The sequence below is a fragment of the Melospiza georgiana genome, chromosome 6 (genome assembly GCF_028018845.1).
Source record: "Melospiza georgiana isolate bMelGeo1 chromosome 6, bMelGeo1.pri, whole genome shotgun sequence".
NCBI classification, from domain to species: Eukaryota; Metazoa; Chordata; class Aves; order Passeriformes; family Passerellidae; genus Melospiza; species Melospiza georgiana.
This window is the reverse complement of record NC_080435.1, coordinates 6,625,909-6,649,835: the sequence shown is the minus strand read 5'-3', so window position 1 is coordinate 6,649,835 and position 23,927 is coordinate 6,625,909. Positions and strand designations below refer to the sequence as shown.

Genomic DNA, 23,927 nt, shown 5'->3' with positions numbered 1-23,927 from the left:
AAATCGTTTACAGAGTGAAAACTGAGGACATCAGGTCTGAAAGTACCTTCAGGATGTTAATTTTGGTGAAAAACTTCAAAGCTAAAGTTTCCTCTTACCTCTTACTGTGCTTTCTCATGTTCCTTTAGCAGGTTCAGGCTACGCCTCAGCCCATAAAAGTGCCGCAGTTCATCCCTCCTCCCAGACTTACTCCTCGTCCAAATTTTCTTCCACAGGTGCGTATACAGAGAACAAACAATGGAAGGAGGAACTTAATTATAGCATACATAGAAGAGACTTTTGATGAATATTGAATGGTGTTTACTGCTGATGTGCTAGAGAAAACTATTCATCCTCAACAGGTTTGCAGGTGATAACAAATTTGAGGGTGCAGTCAATATTTTTCAAGGCAGTGCTGACATGCAGACAGTCCTAGACAGGATAAAGGAAGAGGCCAGCAGGAATTTCTTGAGCCTCAGCATGAGAAAAGGCAGTCTTGTACCTGGAATGGACTAACTCTCTGCACAGGTACAGGCTGGGGACTGACTGGCTGAGGAGCTGCACAGATTAAAAGGTCTTGGTTGACAGCAGCTCAATGAGTGATGTGCCCCAACAGCAAAGAAACCTACCAGCATATTGACCTGTACCAGCAGGATTACAGCCAGTAGATTCAGGGAAGAGATTATCCACCTTTCCTCAGCAATCATGAAACTGAGTCCAATAAACACCCTGCAGTTTTGGAATCCCTGGTTGATAAATTTGAAGCATGGAGCATGGGAAGGAAGGCCACTAAGATAGCTTGGGGCAGCAGGAATATATAACCTGTAAGGAGAGGCCAAAGAATCTGGGCTTTTCAAATTTGGAGAAGAGGCTTTGGAGGCACCCTAACAGCAATGTTGCTTCCAGTATCAGCAAAGATATAAACAAGAAGCTGGGGGCATAGAAACATAGGTGCTTGGCAGGAAAATTAGAGGCAATGCTCATAAATGAGGACAGGGAGGTTTTAGACTGCATATAAGGAAACACTTCTCTCTTTGAGGACAGTTAGGAGTGGAAGAGGCTTGCCAGACATGTTGTGAAAGCTCCATCCTTGAAGTTTTACAAGACTTACCTGGACAAAGCCTTAAGCCAGCCAATCTGCATTTAGTGATGGTCCTGCTCTGAGCAAGAGGTCAAATTTGAGACCTCCTCAGCCACCCTCCACCTGTATGAATTTGTAGTTATGAAATTTGCATATGATGATTATAAATGATCTTGTATGCCATAAGTGAAATGAACCCATGGAATAGGTGTCATCAAAATTAAAGCATCACCCAAGACCTTAAATTGCTGTAATTGTTGCTTGATACTCATGAATGAAAAAAGAAAAAATTATATGTCTCTAGATTATTCCCAAGTATTTCTGTATTGCAAGGGAGAGTGGCTTCTGTTTTCAGCTGAGTAGTAAAACTTGTGATTTGCTTTTTTTTTCTTCATGGTTTGGGGAGGACACAGATTGTTTCTTTATGTAAAAAGAATGTCTTGGATGAACTGCTTCATTTGTCTGAAGTATGTGATGCTCTGAATAAAAGTAAACATTTTGCAAAGTGAGAAAGGAAAGCAAAGGCTGCTATCTGATTAATATTTGGGTATGGTGAGATCTGTTGAAATGTGACCTAGTTTTTCATGGTAAAATGCTTTATGGAGTATTGCAGGTGGATAGGAATCAAATAAGGAAAAAAAGAGCTTTATTTTTAAAGTAATGTACTCTGCAATGATATTTTGTATATGTACTCTACTTCTGTACTCTGCAATGATATTTTAAGTCCATTGTTAAATTACAAACTTAACAGAGACAGGAAATAAGCAAGTATTGGTGATGAGTTTTGAAAGATTCTTGTGGCTCTTCTCATTCTTGTGAAAGAAAAGAAATAGTTGCACTTACCTGTGCATTCAGCACTTTCAGTAAGGGATTAATATATAATCTTGTCACTTTTTTTGCTTATCAAGATTGGTTGTGCAGGTATCTAAATAATATATAGAATTGACAGATAACAGGTATTTGCTGGAAAAAATAATTTTTTGTTTCAGGGCACAGTCAACTGTTCATAATTTCTTGGAGGTTCATTACAAAGCCCTGAAACACTTTTAATACGAGCGCCTCAGCTGTGCCTGTAAATATCACATGGATTTTTTTGGCCTGTAAAACCAAGATGTTAATTTAGATATAGATAAGGCATTTGGCAATAAACATTCTGTATAAGTATCTGTGCATCCAAATACCATTTCAGGGATGGTGACTATATATGCAAATGTTATGGATGGGTTTTATGTAAGTAGGCTTGAAAATGTGGTGCTTTTTTCTCTTAACATACTTAGGACAGTATGCTAAAAATGACGTTATCTAAAAAAATCAAGCAGCCTCCTGCAGATTATACAGGATGAATTGAAAGACTTAGTGAAAAGCTGATCTGAAATACTGATATACAAATCTCTGGGTTTTATTTTTTTCTTTTTCTCTTTTTGTTTCTGTAGGTTCGACCTAAACCAGTTGCCCAAAATAACATTCCTATTGCCCCTGCACCTCCCCCAATGCTTGCAGCTCCTCAGCTTATTCAGAGGCCTGTGATGTTAACAACAAAATTCACACCCACCTCTTTACCCAACTCTCAGAACTCCATCCATCCAGTTCGTGTAGTTAATGGGCAGACAGCAACCATAGCCAAAACCTTCCCTATGGCACAGCTCACCAGCATCGTGATAGCAGCACCGGGGACCAGGCTCGCTGGGCCTCAGACTGTACAGATCAGCAAACCAAACATTGAAAAACAGGTACAGATAAAGTGCCTACTAATGCAATGTACTGGGTTTATTGCTTTACTGTGCAACTGTGGAGAGGACGACAGCCAGGGAGACCTTTGCAGTGGATACTGGAGATAGTCATGTTCCAATGGCAGTACAAATTATGGAATGACTTGCAGCTCTTGGGATAGATGTTACCATTTCCCTTAATATGGGCCATTGGCACCTTTTTCTCCTGCTTCAGTGTTTTTATGCTCCCTCTACTGTTTAAACATCAGTAGTTCATAAGCAGGCTACATTGCAGGGTTTGACTAGTATCTTGAAGAACAATTACAAGCCGAAGTCCATCTTCATATCAAGCCCTTTTGTTTTTCAAAGGGTGGTTATGTGAAAGGCAAGAATTGCACAGAATTGTAGGGATATTTAATCAGATAATTGTAGCCATTTCTTCCATGATCCCTTGATCTTGCAATCTTGTGATTGGAGGCAAAATAGTCTCACTCAGCTTCTGAAGTCTGATGGCTCCCTGTGTCTAAATCAAACTGAATGAGTGGAAAGGAGACCTTCAGAAGCAGAGAATTCTGTATGTTTAAAGTCTCTCTCCAGAAAAGACTTCTGTAAAATAAAAATTACTTCAGTCAGTGTGGATTGCAACTGGGTGTCCTTGCCAGTCTGCTCAAGTAAAGCAATATTCTAATTCACTTTTAACTCTTTTGTATATTGTATGTTAGTAATAGTGTAACATTTTATACTATATTGCATACTATAACATAATATTTATGTAATTTATAGATAATAGTAGTATATATGTCACTTATAACTCTTTCCTAGACTAATGTGCCTTGAAATTACCTTCTTTCTGCTTTTGAAATACGTATGGAGACTGGAAAATCATGTGCATGGAAGTTGTGCTCATGCTCAGCTCTGCTTGTGAAGTCTCAAGAGTAGGTTCTTGCATACCTCAGGGCTGTTGCACCGGTTACTCAGCAATGTGTGTGCTTTCCATGTGAAGTTGTACTTCTACAATATTTGACTTTTGATTACTGTTCCTTTTGATGTCAGCAATATTCATTTGCTCTTTGAATAATTACTGGCAACTACAGAAAAACATTGAAGAATGGTGGTGGTTCGATCACACATGAAATTTTCTGCATAATTTAATATAATGTATCATAAAGCAAAAAGTTTGTCTGTCTGCAGCTCACCTTACTCAGTTTATAGCCTCAACATCCATGCTGTAGGCTGAGGGATGTCATGCAGAAGATTTATTTTGAGAAAAGAAAAAGGCTTCAGAAACATCTGACATTGAGGAGTTCAGAGAGACAGTTTTTGAGCCATTCAAAATTCTATAAAATACAAAGACTGAGGAGTGAGAAGTACAAAATGTATGTGCCATGCAGAGGGGGTTTTTAAGTGGAAGTCTTGATGAGATGAATTTTCTTGAAGTGTCTGGTGTTCCCATACATTACAGTGATTTCTGTAACAAAGTTAACTCTTAAAATCACTATTTTATCTTGTGTGGTTGTGTGGGGTAATGGATTGGTGACAAGGCTGTTTCATTCTTTGTTAAATGAAAATACCTTACTTAACATTCCTCTTGCATCAGATTCCTCAATTAAGTCATTGTTAGCACACTGTCAGCTTTAAACACTTTCTCTCCTGTATTTGCCAAAGTATTTGTTTTGCTTTAATAGTCAAAGTAAAAAAAGTCATTGTTATCACTGAATGTGAGAAACACTGTTTTCTTGCAGACTATTAAACCACATGTGGAAACAGAAGAGAAGCAAACAGAAAGTCGTACAGTTACTCCACCTGCTGCACCGAAGCCAAAACGAGAAGAAAATCCACAGGTATCAGAACATACCCAGAGCTTTCTTTTAAGGAAAAAAAAGGACATTGTCCTTCAGAAAATATTTTTTCCCTCTGTTCCCTCAAGACTTCTTAACTTCAGCATTCCATACATTCCTGTTGGACAGCAGTAGTTGATAAGGCTGCAGAATAAAAAAATCTAAATAGATGTAGTGCATTGCATTTTCAGTTCTGGAATGCATTTGGCTTCTAAGTCTTTTGTAAGTTAGAAGATCATCATTTCTCCATGATACTTACTTCAAACAGGGTTTTAGATTACAGAGTTGATTTCCACTCCTTTGAGGTTTTAGACTCTGGAGCTATTCTCAAAGCTGAAAAACTGTCTGTTTGCCTTTATAAAATATTTCTACTCTGGTGAGCAGGAAGGAAAGAGTCACATATATCCACATTCTGCTTGTGTTTTAGTCCAGTTTAGTCTGGGGTGAAAGAGCTTTTTAACTGATTACAACTAAATGCTCTGCTACATTTATTTCCATAGATGGATTCAAATTGACTGTTATGTGAGCTCTAACTGTTATCAGTTAGACAACAAAATTATGATTTTTACATGTCTCTTCATTTCCTGCATTAAAATTAGAATCCTCTAAGAAACCCATAGCCTTTAGCAAATAGCAAATCTTAAGCTAGAGTTGGTTCCTTGTAGTTCACAATAGATGGAGAATGATCCTTAACTAGCAATATTTTTTTGGCAATTGAACTGTGTTGGTATCTTCTAATAGTTCAGTGCTGGAATGGGAGTAAAGAAACTGCTCTCTTGTTCCCAGCTCTGCCATATCTCTGTGATCATGAGCAATGGGTATTTCCCAGTATCTCAGGCTAGGTTCCCATCTAGGAAACGGGACTCTTGTCTGTCCTTTTCCAAGAAGTTTGACATGCATGAATGAAAAGTGATTTATAGAAGCAAAGTATCACTAAAAATTATTTTGGTGCCTAGTTACTGGTCAGCTACCTTTAAAGGGCATAAATGACTCATCCTAACAGTTGCACTTTTCATTATGTTTTTTCTTCCCTCTCACAGAAACTTGCCTTCATGGTGTCTCTGGGACTAGTTACTCATGACCACCTGGAAGGTAGGAAAAATGTCTTAGTTTGGTTGTTCAGCTTCTGGTTTCATGTCATTCTAGATTGGAAGTAGGATTCCAAAATATTTCTTGTATTAAATGCAGTATTTTCTTGTACAATAGTACCGTTGGGATGTCTGTACTCTTCATCTAACTTAGTTTGTTGTGCATGTTTTTGTTCTTCTTATGACATTGAAACAAAGCATAAAGTTATTTATGCAGTGGAGCAGAGGTTGGGAAGAAAGTGTATGCTCTGATGGTAGAAATCTGTGGCAATACCAATGCTCTCTGGACAACCTCTATCTGCAAAGATACACCATGGATAATTTTACTGTAACCTATGCCTAGATTTTTCATTTATTTTATTATTTCATGGAACTATAATTTTTAATGAATGAGTTAATGGATTATAATTTAAACTTCTAATCCTATGCATTGAAAGACCGCCTATAATTTCAATCACCTGCATATTTCTCTACTGTATTTTCAAGTATCAGCAAGGTTACCAGAGGCATTTTTTTAAGATCCCAGTTATACTGACCATGAGTTTTAAGTGTCTTAGTCATGGCTTACATGGTCAGAAGAAGGATTTAATCAGTTACTTGAGCATTGTATTTGCATTCCTTGTCAGCTGTTAGTTTTCAAACCTTCAGAAGTTAAAAGTATAACGCAGTTGCCTATACCGGGCATGACTGGTGTTCTGTAGAAATCTTTGTAGTTCTTCTCACATGCAAACTGAATTCTGTGGACTTTATATAATTTCTGAGATCCATTGTTTTCTAACCTGAATGCTTTGTTTTACAAGAAATCCAAAGTAAGCGACAAGAGAGGAAAAGAAGAACAACAGCAAATCCAGTGTACAGTGGAGCCGTTTTTGAGCCTGAGGTATTAATTTTTTGCTGGGGGAAGCTGGTATTTTCATTCTGATCTTGAGTGTCTTTCTAACATCTTCCTACCTTGTAAGCTTTCTCAGTTCTAACTAGAAAGGCAAGCTATCATTTATAGTTCAAAAGGCCATTGCAATGACACGATGCTCAGATTTTTAAATAGTAAATACACTGGGGTGTTTCTAGTACTTGTATCTTTTTCTGCCTTCTCCTATATAAACCTGGCATCAAATGGCAATGTGTGTTGGTCTGCTTGCATATCAGCCTGAAGCAGTTCAGATATCAGAAGCAGTGTAAAAAAGCTAACATTTCTGAAGGCGTGCTTCAGAAAACACAAAAGCCAGTAATCTCACTTAGTACTTACTGTGCTGTTCCTCAGCTACTGCATATAGTTATTGTCAGGAACGTTCCCCGACAGAAATTGTTCCCTTGTTCCCTGCAGCGCAAGAAGAGTACAGTGACATACCTGAACAGCACAATGCATCCCGGGACACGTAAAAGAGGTGAGGTATACCCAGACCTGTCTCCCTGCCCAGTGCCTCTTCCTGCACACTGCTTTTGTAGTCCCCATGTCAATTTGAAGAGCAAAACAAGAAGGACTCTACAGTACTTCATTTGTCCAGTAAATTTCCATGGTAGGCAAAGACCATGGCCTCTAGGGATTAGCATGGCAAGATCTATTAAGCAGCTCAGTGTTTCATTTCAGTTTCACTCTCAGAAAAACCCAGACAAAACCCACTCAATTCACTAGATATTCACTAGAAATGTGAGATGTTTGAACATCATTTAGTTATGAAGTTGCTGTAAAGATCCCCTTGTTAATGACTAGATTGTATTGTTACTGTCAAGAAGAAAGTGGTTGTGGGAAAAGTGTCTATGCCCTGAATAGGAGGGGAAACTTAGTGTGACAAAAGTCTTGTTTCCTACTGGGAATAGGGATGAGTCCTTCAAAAGAACTTGCCCTGGGTGAGAAAAGCTATCGTGCTCACACTAGGTACTTTAACTGCAACCAGAGTGCCACTTGTCCTAAAATGAGAGATGATCTTTCATATAGGCATGCAGTACTATTCAGAAGAAATCCTTCTGTAGAACAGGTAAAATTTTAAGACTTAGTTTATGGTGAAACAGGTGAAGCAAAACAGTGTGGGAGAGAATATGATGCCATTATTTGTGCATGGCATCAACCACACCTACCTGACAATGTTTACCTGATTTTTGATGATTTTCTACAGTCCTTAGAGACTCATAATACCTTCTCTATCCTAAGTTTTCTGTCTAAAAAAGTAATAAATCAAATAAAAAAAAAAATTAAAAAAAAAACAGTCTCTCATCTAGCACTGACCAGTTCCATTATTTTTTGGGGGTTTTGTCTGCAAGATGAAATATTAATTTGACATATTCTGTTCTTGATCCATGTTTTCAGTCCAGCAGACAATGTGGCAAAGCTGACACTTCTGCAGCTATGCTGTTTTTAAATAAAAGATGCTGCTATCCCCTAAAAACATTAAATGTATTTTTTTAATAATATGATGTAGATTTTTAAATAGAGGGTTTTTGCATTTACTCTGTGGATAAGTAAATGTTCCTTCTTCTAGTAATGATTTCTTAATTTTATTTTAGACCTTATAGTGAACAATTACTGTATCAATGAAAATGATTGCATGCATTTGTACTTGATACTCTCTTACCCTGTTTTTGCAACTGACTATTATACTTTCTATTTTTTTCATCATACCCTATTGTGAGTGAGCCTTTATGTTGCATCAGTACCAAATTAGTAGCACATGTTTTCAATTGACAAAAGATTTGGAAGTATACATTTGTTTTGTAATTTAATACAGCAATATATTGAGTGAAAAGCTTTTGTAAGCATTTGCCCTTGAGAGCTTTAGTTTAATTATAGATGGTGCTGAGCATGTCAGAAATTTCACCCGTGGACATCACTAGCAGAAATCCATTTCCAAGGACATACTTAGTGCTGGAACATATCCAGACCTTAAATGCAAGGTTTAGCATGTTAATAGGTATAGACTGACAATCTGTAAACATAAGATCTGGGGAATTATTCCTAGATCCTAACTCCTTTATGTTTACATATCTATAAATTACCTGGGAGAAGGAAGGCAGAAATGATGGTTGCATACTGGGTTTTTTGCTGTCTTGCTTTGCATTTGTAATTTTATAAGAATTGTATGAAGACATTTTGCACATCTGCTAGTCTAAAGGAGTATCTAGGCATTGTGCATAATCAAACATACTTGGCTGAGAAAGTCTAAGAAAGAACACAGAATTTGGAGTGGGTTACAGTAAAAGACCAGTGATAGGTTAAAACTGATATTATTTGTGGGTCAGAAAACAAAACCTGTTCTTAGGTAGCCTAATTTAAAAAATGTACCGGTAGGGTAGAAAGTGCTGATCTGAGAACTGAGAGGTTTAAAAAATGGGGAAGTAGGGGAGTGGTGAGTGTTGGCCTCTGATAAAGGATTTAACCTCTGTGTAGATTTATGGCACTTAGAAAGATAGGGAGGTGTGGAATAACAGCAGAAAGGATTTAATAGTAGTTATTGTAGCTTCTGTGGAGCTTTGATGCCAACATTTTTCCCCTCAAAACTGAATAGCCTCATTTTTAGGAGTAGCAACTGTCCCCATGCTGCTTTTGTGGGAATAATTCTTTGACCCTCTACAGACCTTATTTCTGTTTCCTTCTGAAATACATCTTTTAAATGTTCTTTCCTTGCAAAATTCTACTTAAAGATTTCTAAAAAATGTTTAAATCTTTGCTTCTGTCCTTCCACTTATGACTTTTATATTAACTTCCTCTCTGTGCTACATCATTTCCTTTTTCACGCTAGCCAATGAGGACCACTGGCCAAAGGTATGTAAGATCATTTTTCCTTTCTTTTTTTTTTTGTTTCGTTTGTGTTCCCTGTTGTTAATATGTAGGTCGTCCACCTAAATACAACACGGTGTTGGGGTTCGGGGCTTTGACCCCCACGTCCCCTCTCTCCAGTTATCCCGACTCCCCTGAAAATGAAAAGACAGAGAGCACATTTACTTTTCCCGCAGCTGTTCAGCCTGTGTCCCTGCCTAGCCCCAGCTCCACAGACGTAAGTAACTCTTGGGGAGGGTTTACTGTTAGAAAGTTACTCAAAACAGGCACAAGGAAAATCATTGCAGGTTTTGTTTCTTTAATCTCACTCATCATTTGTCCTGATTCGGTGCAGTGAAACAGTCCAGCATTTTTAACACCTTTTTTCCTCCTGCACCTGAGTTGTTATCCTGATGAGATTTTATTTATAACTCCTTCAGTGGATTGAAACATTGGGAGGCACCAGGCATGCTAGATGAGCTCATTTCCTTTGTGTAGTTTCTGAGATCCTGTCTGACTGAATTGAATCTGTCATCCATGGAAAAGGGCCAGGGGGTGTGTGGGGTGGGCGGGGAAGAAGAGAATGAAAAATATTAGTTAGTGGCCATAATAACAAAAAGTTGTGTTTTTATAATGAGAGAAGGATGGAAACTGCTTCATCATGCAGAACAGCCAGGAGCAGCATTTGTGGCACTGATTTGGCAGAAAGTGTGTAGGACTTTTCATTGGGTTAAAACAGTCCTCAGGAGCTGGAATGTACTTTCATTTAAGAGCTTGCTTTTGGAAGACTGGTATTTACAGGCACAGCTTAAGAATCAAAAGGTGCTTGGTTATTTCTTCACACTGGTGCTACACTCTCCTTCTGAAGTTCTTCTTTTAGAAAAGACAGTCACATATACTTGAGGCCCAACCATCTGAAATGGCCTTTAAGGAAAAGCTGGGTTGTTCTATTTTCATCTGTCTAGTGGCACCACTGTAAGTACATGGACTGAGAGGCCAGCTCTACTGACCATGTAGAACAGGGAATAGAGGCCAGTTCCTTGACTCTGAACTGTACTTGTTCTGCAGGATTTGGAGTAGTGCAAGTGTGTCTGAAGCACTGAAATAAATAGATGCAATTCAGATAGCCAGGGAATACACATGTGGAATTACAAGGTTCTCTTTTATATAGTCATTTTTTAGAGCAGGATAGCACATGACTGCAAAAACCCTTTCTTGACAGCCAAATAAATGGGACTGTGGAATAGCCCCTCATGGATGTGATGGGACAGCTCCATCTCTGGGGACTTTTAAAAATACTAAGTACAGATGACTTGTAAATGTGCTGAAGAGTTTACATAGTTTACACTGGCCCCAAGAGAAGGACTGGATAATGTGGTGGGGGTCTTTTCCATCTCTCATGTGTGTGTATACTGCTCAGTCTTTTCCTACTGTGTAAGAGCTCTCAAAAGAGTATGATGAGTTGTTGCCCTATTTCTGCAGTGCCTATGAAAATTGCAAATCAGGCCAAGCACTTGGCATGAGGCACAGTGGACAAGAACACTGAATTTTGAAATTTCCCTGAAATGTTATTCTCTGAATGACAGGGAGAAATTTTGAAGGGAGGATGAAGCAGAAACTTATGATAGGATTGGTGATAAGGATGAAGGGGTAGAAAGTAGGTCTAGAACCTGGGAAAAGGAAGGAAATAATGCACTAGGCAGGATTGAGCAAAACCTCTTTTTTTTTCTCTCTCTTTTTTTTTCCCTTTTCCAATTTGGCAATTGTCTTGCCAAATGGTTATGTGAGCCACTTATGAGGCACTTGATTATGTGTGGTTCTCCCTCATGCAGTAGTGGCACATTCACCCCAAAAATAGCAGTTGCCTTTGAAGGTCAATTACTCAGCAATAAGAATTGTGCAAAAAACTCTGTTTTAGTGATGATTCAAATATTTGGTCACAAAATGCCTTCTTATTAGTGAACATTTATATCAAAACAGTGTTTCAATTGAGAGGAGCATTGTAGAACTTTCAGATTGCAAAGTCAAGCCCTTAAAAGTTAGAATATGCCAGAATTCTGATTATTTAATTCACTTACATCATACACTATGATCATCTTTATTTATGTGATCATGAACAAATGTTGCAGAATATTTAGTTTTCCCATTTTATTCCAGTTAAATGTACATATAAGTATAGATATTACAAACTCAAGCACACAATCTGCTTTTGTTACTGAATTATTCGGTTCAGTTGCCTAAAGCCAGGTCCCACTGCTCTAGACACTTTATCAAAATAAATGAACCTGTTAGCTGTCCAGAAAGCTTAAATTTATTTTCCCTTGTGAGACCCTTCCCTGGTCCCTTGTGAAGAGGAAGTAGAGCAGAAAGTGACGTTAAATCACCTTTTATGGTATCTGTTCTGAAATTATTCTTCGGTCACTCCAGGCTGTAGCATGTCTGAGCAGCCTCAGTGAGCTCTGCCCTTGCCTACACAAAGCTGCTTCAGAAGCTGAGGTCAGTGGGTGCATGGCACAACACCAAACCAGCCCTCCCTTTATGCATATATTTATGAACTGTCCTTAAGACCTGGGGCAATTCTTTGGAATCAAACACTGACTGGGGTTTTGGTAAGGACAGTTGCCAACTCTGAGGAATTGCCCTGAATTTTGCATTACCAAAAATAGGACTGTGGTTTCTGGGCATGTGTGTTGGCATCTCTGTGCATTCAGCTGCACTGTGCATTGGTCACCTGTATCACTACAGGTTTTTCAGCACTCAGTTGAATTTGGGACATTCTGGGTCTAAATTTCTAAATGTCTCCACTTAAGAAGAAACTGCATATGTGTCTCTTTTGTAGGGCTCTTTCTGCAGGATATGGGACATAACAGGTTTGGTTTTCAGCACACCAATATTTTGCACTTTGTTACCAAGAGCCATTGTGTAGTCAGTGGCAACTAATGCATCTTAAGATACGTAATTCTCTAGAAATTTTTTTCTAAAATGAGAGATTCCCCTCTTAAACTTCTCCTTATCTTGAAGAGGATTTTATTTTAGCTTATATGATATCTCTTGCTTGCTGCCTTTTCCTTGTACTCAGAGAATGCAAGATGGAGGGAAAGAAGTTCTTCGCAGCCTGGTTACAACACATCACTTCACAAGAAGCATGAAATGTCACTCATTTAGGTCTTCATTTAACACTGAGGAACTCTTTGGTTTTAAAGGTGTAGTAATACCCTAACTCAACTCTCAACTATCCCAGGGAGTTAGGGACCCAAAATATGGCGCTGAAAATTCACTGAAGATTGATCCTTTACAAAACATGAAATCAGTGTTAACTTTGGGAATTTAGAAGAGCTTTCCCTTTGAAGAAGGGCCACATCAGCAATAGAACTGGGAAGTAGAAACCTGAGCAGATTTCTCATGTGTCATTCTTACATGTGCATTATGTCATCCATAGTGGAGATTACTGTAGTTTTTCTTGTCTGGCACCTTAATATGTGAGTGCATGGCCAAATCTGCTATCCCTCCAAACTGATAGAAATTGTTTGCACGTGTGAAGAGACGATCTGTGCCAAAATGAAACCTTGCATAGGCTGGTATTTCATTCAGGAGAGTGTGTACCCACAGTTCTGCTCCACACACACATCTTATGATTGCAGTCTTGCAGATCTGGGTGTGTGTGAAACTTTGCTGTGAGTCAGTGACAGGGTGCACTTCAGACACCAGATGGGGCCTTGGACGTGTGGAGTTGCCAGGAGAGGCCCGTGGTCGGAGGAGAGGTTGGGGTGCCCCTTGCTTCCTCTAGGATTGCTGAGCCACCTTTCTATCATGTCTCTTCATTCAAATATCTGAAAATCAAATCAAAACAGGAGGAGAGAGAGAGAGAGAGAGAGAGAGAGAGAGAGAGAAAGAGAGAAGAAACAACGAAAATCAGACCTGCCTTTTTGAGATGTTAATGGCTGTAGAAAAGAACTCTCTCTGATGGAAATGCAATAGTAACTAAACCTAGTTGTTTTAAAAGACATGGCTAGTCATTTTTCCAGTTTTTTCTTTTAAAAAATGTTAGAAAATCTCTCTTGGTACTCTTTCATCCTAGCTCTCAGTCTATGTTAGTGATGAAACAATCCACTCTCTGTAGACAATGAGAAAGTTTTGAGTCACAGCTTTTTTGGTGCAACTTGAGGAAGCCTAAGTGAAGTAAAAAGAATTGTCTCAGAACATAATTCATTCTATTCTTTTTCATTTAGAATCACAACACCTTTTCCTTACAGTTTCATTTTTAAAGATGACCTAAATATTTAACAGTGTTCTTTAAAGTCACTCAGTTGGGGTTTCTTACATACCATTACTGGCAAGAGACAGCCTAATCAGCATTATGGGAGTGGAGTTGGGCTTACATCCAAAAATCAGAAGGGTTAAGAAAGTGGGTAGCTCATCACTTCAGGCAAATAAAAAGATCAGGGTAAAGAGGAAATCTTAAAGAAGAAAGGCTATGGGGTAGCAGTAGTTAAGAGAAGCTATAGTAATAAGTGTTTGCTGTACCATTTTGCCTTGGGAGGACAGAAGAATGTTTGGGAGGAGAGATGTCAGTGTTTCTGACATCTGGCATGGTTTTCCTGTTTCACAGTCTAAAAAGGGCTTGACCTTTTGGAATCACCTTAAAAATAGTTGGTGCTGTAAACCTTGAATTCAACTAAGATGTAGATATCAAATGTCAAAGTTCACTTTTTGCCTTCTCTCTTGCATTCTCTCACCCAAACCCTTTCCCCTCAATTTTGTAGGGTGATATCCATGAGGACTTTTGCAGTGTTTGCAGAAAAAGCGGGCAGTTGCTGATGTGTGACACATGTTCACGTGTTTATCACCTGGATTGCCTGGACCCGCCTCTGAAAACCATTCCTAAGGGCATGTGGATCTGTCCCAAATGTCAAGACCAGGTATTGTTGACAGGGAGTTATGTGCAATGCATGTGAAAATTTTTTGGGGTTGAAGAAAATAACCAGATTGCTTGGGTTACTTAGACCAAGACAGCCTGACACTGAACAAATCTATTTCATGTGCAGTAAGGCTTGTGTGAATTTAATTGAATTATTACCTCTGTTGGAATGTGTGCTAATACAAAACTGTCAGGTCTTGCTTCTTAATTCATGGTCTTTATTTGTTACCCTTATCTTTTTACTCTTTTTCTGGATCAAAGTATGCAGACTTTTTGAAAGATTATCTACCACCCATAGAAATTCTGCTGTTCATTTTAAGCTCATTGTTTCTTCAAAAGTTATTAGCATATTCTTCTGGACAAATAAATAAAGCATTTGCACAAGCCCACCTCAATAGATAGAGCAAATATAAGCCCCTGCTTGCTTATATAAATCAAACATTAGAAGGTCTGATTGCTGTCTTCAGTGATCTCTTCAATAATATCATCCAGCATCAGTATAATGAGCATAGGTGAACAGTTTCCTTCTAGATCATTCTCTGAAAATGTACAGTTGAAGTGAGCAGGTTATATTTTAATATTTTGTTTATAATTGCATTGAGATTGCATACAAGATGAAGAAGTAAACTGTTGTATTCCTAACCCTTCCTTGGAGCTCTAGGAGTTGCAAAGGGTTGTTGATAATAGGCAGTCTGGAGCTGTGTCCTGTCTAACACAGCTCATTGCTTGGTCAGCCACATGGCCTTTGGTGCACCAGTGGTAGCATGAGAAAACAGCCTGACCTATGATATGCTGCTCAAAACAATGAAAATGCAAAACTCAAGTGACTTGGTCAGTAGTTGCCAGAGAGGAGAGAGTATTTGACTTGGGTACTCCTGCTCTTGCCTACTCCCACCTTATCCCTCCTCTTCATGTCTCTGTGATAGCTTCCAACAAAATTAAGGAGGAAATCTGAGTAACTTCACTGTAAACTGACCAGGTCCTCTGTCTTCTGAGACACCACTCTGATCCTGTACTAAAAATATGTGTCTTTCCTCTTAAAGTTTGTAAGTTTGTTAGGAAGCAAAATGTAGGAAGGGTCTGAAAGACATAAATGGTGCTTGCACTTATAAAAAGAGTTTGACAAATCTATTAAGATGATTCTGATAAGAAGGAGTGATGGGACAATTTCATGTTTTATTAGCCAGAAGTGTGATGTTTGAATGTAGGGTGCGGAGACTCAGCTGCAGCATGAAAACTTCTTTCCCAGAACAACTAAGATCAGCAATTTGACTGAACCATGAAGTAATGTTTATGTCTCCTGGCAAGTTTTGAGTTCAGATATACTATCCTTTCATTCCTCTTTTAAGTTGTTCAGTATCATTAGCAGACTTTATTTGTGGCTATGGAGGGAATTTAGGAAAATGCTGACATTTGTAAGAAATAGGCTTGCTTTGTGGGAGTCACAATACAGTTGTGAATAATTCCCTCTGTTAAATCTCAGATCAGGTCTGTGAAGCTTCTTGTTAACAGGGCTGAGGCTAATGATAGCCATGAAAGAAAATCCTCAATCTTTCCCTCTTTCCCTCTCTCCTTTTTGCTTTCTCTGAGGTAGGTTTTTTACCAGCTAAATCTCTATGAAAATTTTCTTTCAGATGCTAAAGAAGGAGGAAGCAATCCCATGGCCAGGAACTTTAGCAATTGTTCATTCATATATTGCATATAAAGCAGGTAAGAAAATGATGAAGACTTTTCTTTCACTTTTAATAATGGAAGATGTTATTTTTGGAGTGGGATAGAATGGTACTTCCTTTACAAAAGGAAATTTTGTCATAAAAAAGGAAATAACCTTAATCACTAGTGAAGTGAAAATAGCAGGCTAAATATTTCTTAAGCCTGTCATGCTCGTGTATGTAGGTAAAATTTTGGGAGTGATTCAGTGCACAAGTTGTTAAGCATTGGTTTAAACACAATTCCCCTCTTTACATGAAGCAGTTTAGACCCTCTATCCACTATTGTAAGAGAAATATTTAAAATATTCTGTTTAATATTCTGTTTTGCAGCAAAAGAAGAGGAAAAACAGAAACTACTTAAATGGAGTTCAGATTTAAAACAGGAAAGAGAACAACTAGAGCAGAAGGTCAAACAGCTCAGCAATTCTATAACAGTGAGTATTGTCCTCCTAAATAACCCATGACCTGTGTTCTGGTGCCACAATGCAGGGAGAAAACTATTATAGAGCAACTCCATCTACTAGACCTGTCATCCACTGGATTTATTTAGAATTGAGTGAGTACTTTCCTTTGCTTTTTAGGACTTTGGGGAGCAGGAATGAAATAAAGGCAAAATGTGCTTACATTGAGTCTCTCACACATGATCCTTGCTGAACATGTGGTAGATGTATGGTGACATATAACATCAGCAGGTGACAAAAATGACCCAGAGTGGTTTTGTCTGTGGGCAGTAGATGGAGTCCAGCTCTAGTGGCTCACTTTAACAAGAATAGTTTGGCCTCTGTGTATAGTGACAGTTTCAGCCTTGGTGCACTCTCCAGACCTTTCTGATGCAAAAGTGACCATTTCCTTGTGGCTGACTCTCAGGACCTTGCTGTGTTGCCTTGACAGTCAGCAACTGGGCACTGCACATGCCCCTGCATGATATTAACTAGACAATGTCATACTTCAAACCAGAAATCTTGGCTTCCACCTTAGTTTATTGCAGTAATTGGAACATACATATTGAATTGGTCACTCTTCTCACCTTAATGTACAGATTAGTCTCTTGAGATGCCAGTGTAAAGTTTGAGCCCCTTCTTGGTGCAGCCCTAATCAATATCACATAATGAAAATATAATCTCCTGTATGGCAACATCTGTAAGGTTGGATTCATAATTACAGACTTTTTAGATACAGATGCACTTTCCAGGCTGCACTTTTCCTGTCTTTGCCTATTAGAGCAAAAGTGTCCCATTTTTACAGACTTCTCAGTGCTGTCAATACAAATAAAATGATTGTGAGGGGCTGGCTAAAAGTGCTGGGGACTGTCACCTTCTGGTTAGCAGTAGCTGAGTGTAACCTGAGCAGTACTAGATAACTATCACCATTTCTCAGTGGTGTACCCAGGCAGATGCAAGGCTTTAACATGAGGGATTGGCAGTGGTCAAGGAGAATGTTCATATTGGACCTGTCCAAAACAGGCATATTAGGTCTAGATGCTTTAGGGTTATTATGATGCCATGAGCTACATGTGAAAACATTAAAGCTAAAACCAACAGTATCTGGAGATCAGTATGGAAAAAAGGTTTTAAAAATCTAGGAAGCTTGCCATCTTCATCTAAAAACCTGAATGTAACAGACATAGCTACTGTTTCCTCATTTTTGTGAGTTTCAAATATACATATAAGCAGTTTTTCACTCTTGAAACATCATCTGTGGGCTTTTTTTAAAGTTACCTGTCCCTGGCACTTAGCTGATGAGCTAGCTATGTTATTAACACTTCTAAGAGAATGAAGTGGCCACAAAATAAGATTTTCAAGTGAGGAGGAGTTTGGTTTCCTTTTCAAGTGCCCTTTTACTTATTGAGAGAAGGAAGTGATGTTCCTGCTAAAATGTGAAAGCAAAGGCTGTATCCCATTAATGGTTTGCACGCACACTGTCAGCAGTCAGCTGCAGTGGGATGCCTGAGCTTGCAGATCTGAGTTAAAGAAATTTCAGTAATGCAATACTAATAGAAAAAATTGTAAGAACATACACTTGGAAGTTTTCCTTCAAAAGAAACACAAAAGGATGGAGCTGTCTGTGTTCATTTGCACACCTCGGAATGAAAGGGAGCCGTACAAGGTGACAGCTATTTTATTTCCTCAGCCTGCAAATATGAATTCTCCTCTGAAGACAGCCTAGAGACTCTTTTCTTCTAGGCTGGAAAAGTGAAGTTGCAGCTGCAGTCTTTTCTGGGTACTTACATTTAGATCTGTGAACATCATATTCCTTTGCTTGCCTTCTTTCATTCATAAGCTCGAACTTATTACTGGTTTTCTGCTTTGCTGTAGAAATGCATGGAAATGAAGAATACCATCCTTGCAAAACAGAAGGAGATGCACAGCTCCTTGGAGAAGGTAAAACAGCTGATCCGCCTCATCCAAGGCATCGACCTTTCAAAACCCATAAACTCTGAGGTCAATTCAGTAGCCATCTCCAACGGCATGGACTCCACTAACAATACTAATGCTGCCACCTCCACCTTAGCCCCCTCCCCTTCCCAGAGCTGCATGGTGAACTGTAACAAGGGCGATGAGACTAAATAACACAGCCAAGTTAAGAAGGAGCCAAGGGAGGTGGCGGCGAGGAGAAAGAGCAAAATAAAGAAACTCTAGAAAAGCAAAACTGGATTTCTTCTGGAAAGTGCAGAATTCTTTAGTTCTTTGGTTCCAGAGAGAGTGTGAAGATGCTTGTGCCAGGCGGCACCGGAGTTTGCCAATCGATCCTTCTTATTCTGTGTGTACATGCGAAGTTTGGATCATGTTACATGAATAGTGCCAGCTGGGGGTTCTTTGCCAGCACCATGCCAAGTGAAATAATATATTTACTCTCTCTATATTTTACACCAGTGTGTGCCTGCAGCAGCCTCCACAGCCACTATAGGTTTGTTTTATTTTTGTTTGGGGTGAGGAGCAGGGATAAGGGAGGAGAGCAGGTTTCAAGTTCCTATTTGCAGAACAGTTTGTTTAGCTAGGGGAAAACAAAAACAAGTCCAAAGAGCCTATGGGCTTTTCCTGTTTCTAAACTCTCAGTACTATTAAACCAAAAAACCAGAAATATAAATTATCAAATCCCAGTGCCCAGAAGGGACAAGTCTATCAAATAAGCAGTATTTACTATTGTTTAGACAGGAGATGTACAAAAGGAAAGGAGATGGACTTTTCACTGAGTAACCAGCACATAGAGTCATAGGATATGCTGAGTCAGGATCACCGAGTCCAACTCCTGGCCCTACAGGACACCCCAAGAATCACACCATGTGCCTGAGAGTCTATGGGTCCTCACACTCATCCAGAAAGTCTGTTTTGGGAATGGGAAAAGAGAGGGCCAGGGTCAGCTTGGAGCATTGGATGGAGGTGTCCCAAGAGAAAATGTGCATCAATTACTTGAAAATGAGATTTCATCCCTTTTCTGTATTTATAAACGACACAGGTATCCTGAACAAAGTAGCACATAACCCAGATGTGTGAACTCAACAGAGAAATGTCCTTTTCTTTCACTTCCTTTCTCTTCTTTTGGTAACAAGAACTAAATAAGGAATAGAAAAGCTGTTTTTCAGGCTGACAGTCTAATTAAAGAGGTAGATGGGACCTTGCATGGTATAGATTAGAAGTAATAGTGTCAGTGAGATACAGTGAGTCTTTGTGAGTCCTTGTGTCATCGTTTTGGGCACTGTTTTTTTATGCAAGGGCAAAATCTTTGTATCTGGGGGAAAAAAAACCAACTTTTTTAAATTAAAAAGGAAAATAAAAGATATTGAGGTCTTCCTAGTGTTACTTAAAATAAGATCAAGGTAAGAAACATTGTAAAAAAAATTACAAAAGTGCTATTTGTTTCCTAAACAAGTGATTTCTATTAAAAAGGTGTCAGAACTGGAGAAAATGCTGTGTACTTAGAATTTTTTAACACAGACTTTGCTTATTTATGATGACATTCTGCTGTATTTGTGTTCTAAAATCTAATGGGACAGTTTCCATAGGTTCTACCATACATCTACTGGCTAAAGTCTAAAGAGAAACAAATCCTACAGTGCTGGATCTCATCCCTCTGGAGGATCTCCCAGGCTTGTCTCTGCTGTTACCATCTCTCTCCCATTCTTCCATGTGTTTGTAACCCAGAGAAAAGCAATTGGCAGTGTGCTTGTGTAAGGCTTTCATAGTTCTGTGATACAGACTGACTGGAGCTTGAGAATGAGAGACAGTGAGTTGCACTGAAATCACCCTCTGTTATCTCCTCTTGTTCGAGAAGTTCATCTCTAATGTATAATCTTTTCACTCTGGACAGCAGAGCTTGCCTTGTGCTTCCTGATTGTGGGGTCTGGCTCAGTTTAGGGTGCTGATTCTGTGTCCCAGAGCTGTCTGGTTTCACTGCTGCATTTACATGTTTGGGCAAAGGCCATTTCCACTGGAAGTACCAGGAAAACTCCCTTTACTTCCTTACTTCCCATGGGAGCAGAGTGAGCCACTGCCAACACAACAAGGTGAGGCAGTGTCCCCAGTGTGGTGGCCTTGAGAGCATGTGTTGGGTGGTGAGGCAGACATGCTCAGCTGTTCATAGTGGAAGATAGAAAAGCTTTACATTTCAAGAATGCATTTCTGAGCAAGTGAATACTCCAGACACCACATAGCCTGAGAGAGTCTTTGCTGCCCCAGCCAAGTGGGCTTCTGTGGGGTTCTTGGAGCTGCTTTAGGTTGCCCTTCTGCCCTTTAAGGACTTCTATTCCTTCTGTAGGAGTGTGCATTATTTTCAGCTCTGGACTCAGAACTGATATCCTGAGTTCTTACATTTGTCTAAGTTGGGAAAGGACTCTTACACACACTTCTGAGCTGAACCAGTGGTAACCCTGACTCTGTCTTTTGATGTGTGAGTTCTGTTCTGGAACTAGCAGAGCTGGGAGGATAAGTTAGCAGAAGTGGCAGGGAGACAGCTGGGCAGACACTGTCAAAATGGATCATACTAAAAATGTCCTTCCATCAATCCAGTTACCAATGGGGTATTACCATTGGGCAGCACGAGGCCAGCAACCCACAGCACTTAGACAAAGGACTGTCTGTTTCAAGGGTTGAAGAGAAAAACAAACTGAACATGAGCCTTCTATAGAATATGAGCCATCAGCTAACAGCCAGAGATATTCAAGAGAAACTGCCTTTTGGAACATGTTGGTCTTCAGCTGAACATTTGGGTGATTCTCAACAGCATCTTCTGAAGCATTGAGCATTCCTGCTAAGAGACCATCTCCAGGGATAGGTGTGCTGAGTCTTTGTGGTTCTCATGCTCTTACTTCTGGGTTAACCTGAGCTCTCTTGGAAGCAGTGCACTATTTGGAGGTAGGAGGCTGTGCCTGGAGACTCAATAGTCCTTCTGTTTTCTTTGCTGATTCAGGAGAGGATGGGAATGAAATTCACTAGCAGCCATATTTAAATTTGCACAAAGTTAATCAGCCAGGAGAAGTTAAAACAGCTATTACTGCTTTCCTGAGGCATCTGCTTGTCTCCAGAACCCAAGTAGACAGGTACAGATTTTATATCCCTTTTGTTACAGCATTTGTGTTCCAGACTGTAAAAGGATGCCTTTAGTTAATCATTACTTGGCAGAAAAATTATCTTAGACTTTTTGGTGCTGCTTAGGTAGTTTTCTTTCTCTCTCACTGATCCTGTTGGGATGCTTTTCTCCTGGCTCTGCAACAGTATTAGTCAATAGGCAAGGAGCATTTCTAAGGCTGCACTGATATTGGCAATGATGCTGCTGTGTAGACACAGTGAATTTGGGTTATCTCTACCCAATCACCAACAAAAGGGTGGAAGGGCAATTGGTGTTTGCTAAATACAGAAGAAAATAGGGTTTTATCCTAGCTGCTGTAAGAGCTTCCAATCAAGGGAGAAATTTAAACTGTGACAGCTTAACGATCAAACTTTTCTTTTGGGTTCATATTGGTTTGGGGTTTTTTTCTCATGTAATATTTGAGATAGAATGAGTTTGTACTGAAACTTCTGCTCTTTGGGAAGCTGTCACACTGTCTGTGGTTTTGTTTTTCCAAACCACCATCAAGATATTAACTAATTCTTATGTCATTGCTTGTCATTGGTGGGAAACAAGTGGCTTTTAAATCTCTGTTATAAGGGAAGAAATGAGACCACAAAGGAATATCATATCAAAGATGGTCCTGGCTCTCAGCCCAGTGCTAAGGGCTTTAAGAAGTCACCCTCCTCCTTTGCTCAGAAATAGAGCAAGTCTTGCAGAAGTTTCTTTTCCCCTTCTCCAGCTGTTCTTTAAACTGCAGGAAAGGTGTGTTGTGGTCAGAGTGGGAAAGTGAGCCTGTGACCTGGCTAGAAGAATTGGTATCATCAGTGGTGTTTTCATTGTCTTTGTTCAGAGCCAGCAGTGGGTTTGGTGCTGTGCAAAACATGGAGGAAGCATGGAGGAATACTTCTAGGGATGATTGGAAGGTAGGGTGAGTAGCATGGCTGATTCTTCCAAGACATCATTATCCAGGACTTACCATGTTGGTAGGATGAACTAATGTTTTGCATGAGCAAAACAGGGCTTTGTTCTTTGTTGCAAGCAGGTTCTGTCAGTGGAGATATGAATTAAAAACTTGGAAATTAAAGAGGTGATGGTTTTATGGGTGGATCTATTGGTTTTATTGTTGGCAGAAAAAATAATATTGCATTTTATCTTTGCTAGACTTAAGAAAGCAAATCTGTATTCCAAATGTCTAGAAATGTGAAACCTAATTCTGACCTCCTTGGCTTCAAATCATCTTCCCTGTACTGTTGCAGAGACAGCCCTGAAAAGCAGCATGGTCAGCATTCAGGAGAACCTGGAGTGAAACCTCCCTCTTAGCCCTGTCAAGCTGTGGCAGCCCACAGTACAGGAAATAAACTCTGACATTTCTTTCTCATGTGGATACAGCAGAAAACATTTGTGAATTTGCAGTGCACATGTTTCTCTCTTTTCTTTTCCTCAGCTGGGTTGCACCCCCACCTTCTTTGATTCTGAAGCACTAATGATGAATACATGCTTTTAATGAAATGGGGTTTTAAAATAACATATTAAGATGTTAGACCAAAATTCACTCTTTTACTGAGGGCCTCTCTCAGTGAGCTGCTCAGACAACCACCAAAATTCCAGTATTACACTTCCTTGTGGACACGCCCCTTTGGGCAGGGCTCCTTGTGTCTTTTTAGAATCGTTTTGACCCTTCTTCACCTCCTGTTGTCCTCCCTTGGAATTCTGGAGATCCAAGGCAAGTTACACTTTGCTGGATTACTGCTAAGAGTTTTCTGATGAGTATGTAGGAGTCAGGAACCTGGAGAAAGAGGAAGATGTTTTGTTGTGCAGCTGATTCATTTGGCACTTAGGCTTGCCTGGCCAACAAACTACCTCAGCAAAGTCCATTCCCAAGCACTATGGATTCTGTAGTTTCTGGCATTCAGAAGGCAAAAGGTCCAAAGAACCCTCCAGCAGCCAGCTAGGTACTGGTCTCTGAGGACGTGTGAGCAAACCTTGCAGTGACATGCTGCTGGATCCTTGTTTTCAGTGGTCAGACATGGACCAGAGAATGACCCAAAAATCAGATGGGATCAGGAAAAGGGACAGCTGCAGATGTCTTGTCTCCAGGTTATTGCTCTCTTGCTCAGAGAGCAAGTTATTGCTCTCTTCTTTAAGCCTCAATCCTGTTTGTAACTCCTACAGAATGGAATGTAATGCTTGAAAAGTACTATGAGTCTCTATCCTTTACCCTTAGTTCCCATTCCCCTTCTGTTTCTCTCTTATCTGGGACAAGAACTTTCTGCATCACTGTGTCTTGTATAGGCTGAGCACATA

At 39.6% G+C, this 23,927-nt stretch overlaps 1 protein-coding gene across 10 annotated transcripts in view; it reads left to right on the top strand.

Annotated features, from left to right (window-relative positions):
* PHF21A (PHD finger protein 21A) overlaps nucleotides 1-19,982 on the top strand; it is a 124,543-nt gene extending 104,561 nt beyond the window's left edge. For 5 of the 10 annotated variants that reach the window (XM_058025658.1, XM_058025667.1, XM_058025660.1 and 2 more), the window contains 11 exons: nucleotides 129-215; nucleotides 2,494-2,790; nucleotides 4,512-4,610; nucleotides 5,648-5,699; nucleotides 6,496-6,575; nucleotides 7,020-7,080; nucleotides 9,521-9,684; nucleotides 14,210-14,365; nucleotides 15,999-16,074; nucleotides 16,407-16,510; nucleotides 18,392-19,982. In XM_058025658.1, the coding sequence (XP_057881641.1) occupies nucleotides 129-215; nucleotides 2,494-2,790; nucleotides 4,512-4,610; nucleotides 5,648-5,699; nucleotides 6,496-6,575; nucleotides 7,020-7,080; nucleotides 9,521-9,684; nucleotides 14,210-14,365; nucleotides 15,999-16,074; nucleotides 16,407-16,510; nucleotides 18,392-18,646 (1,431 nt within the window). In that variant the 3' untranslated portion in view covers nucleotides 18,647-19,982. Of the gene's footprint in view, nucleotides 1-128; nucleotides 216-2,493; nucleotides 2,791-4,511; nucleotides 4,611-5,647; nucleotides 5,700-6,495; nucleotides 6,576-7,019; nucleotides 7,081-9,429; nucleotides 9,453-9,520; nucleotides 9,685-14,209; nucleotides 14,366-15,998; nucleotides 16,075-16,406; nucleotides 16,511-18,391 lie in introns of all 10 variants that reach the window. The other 5 variants (XM_058025661.1, XM_058025659.1, XM_058025663.1 and 2 more) reach the window with 3 other exon arrangements.
* Nucleotides 19,983-23,927: the final 3,945 nt, after the last annotated feature.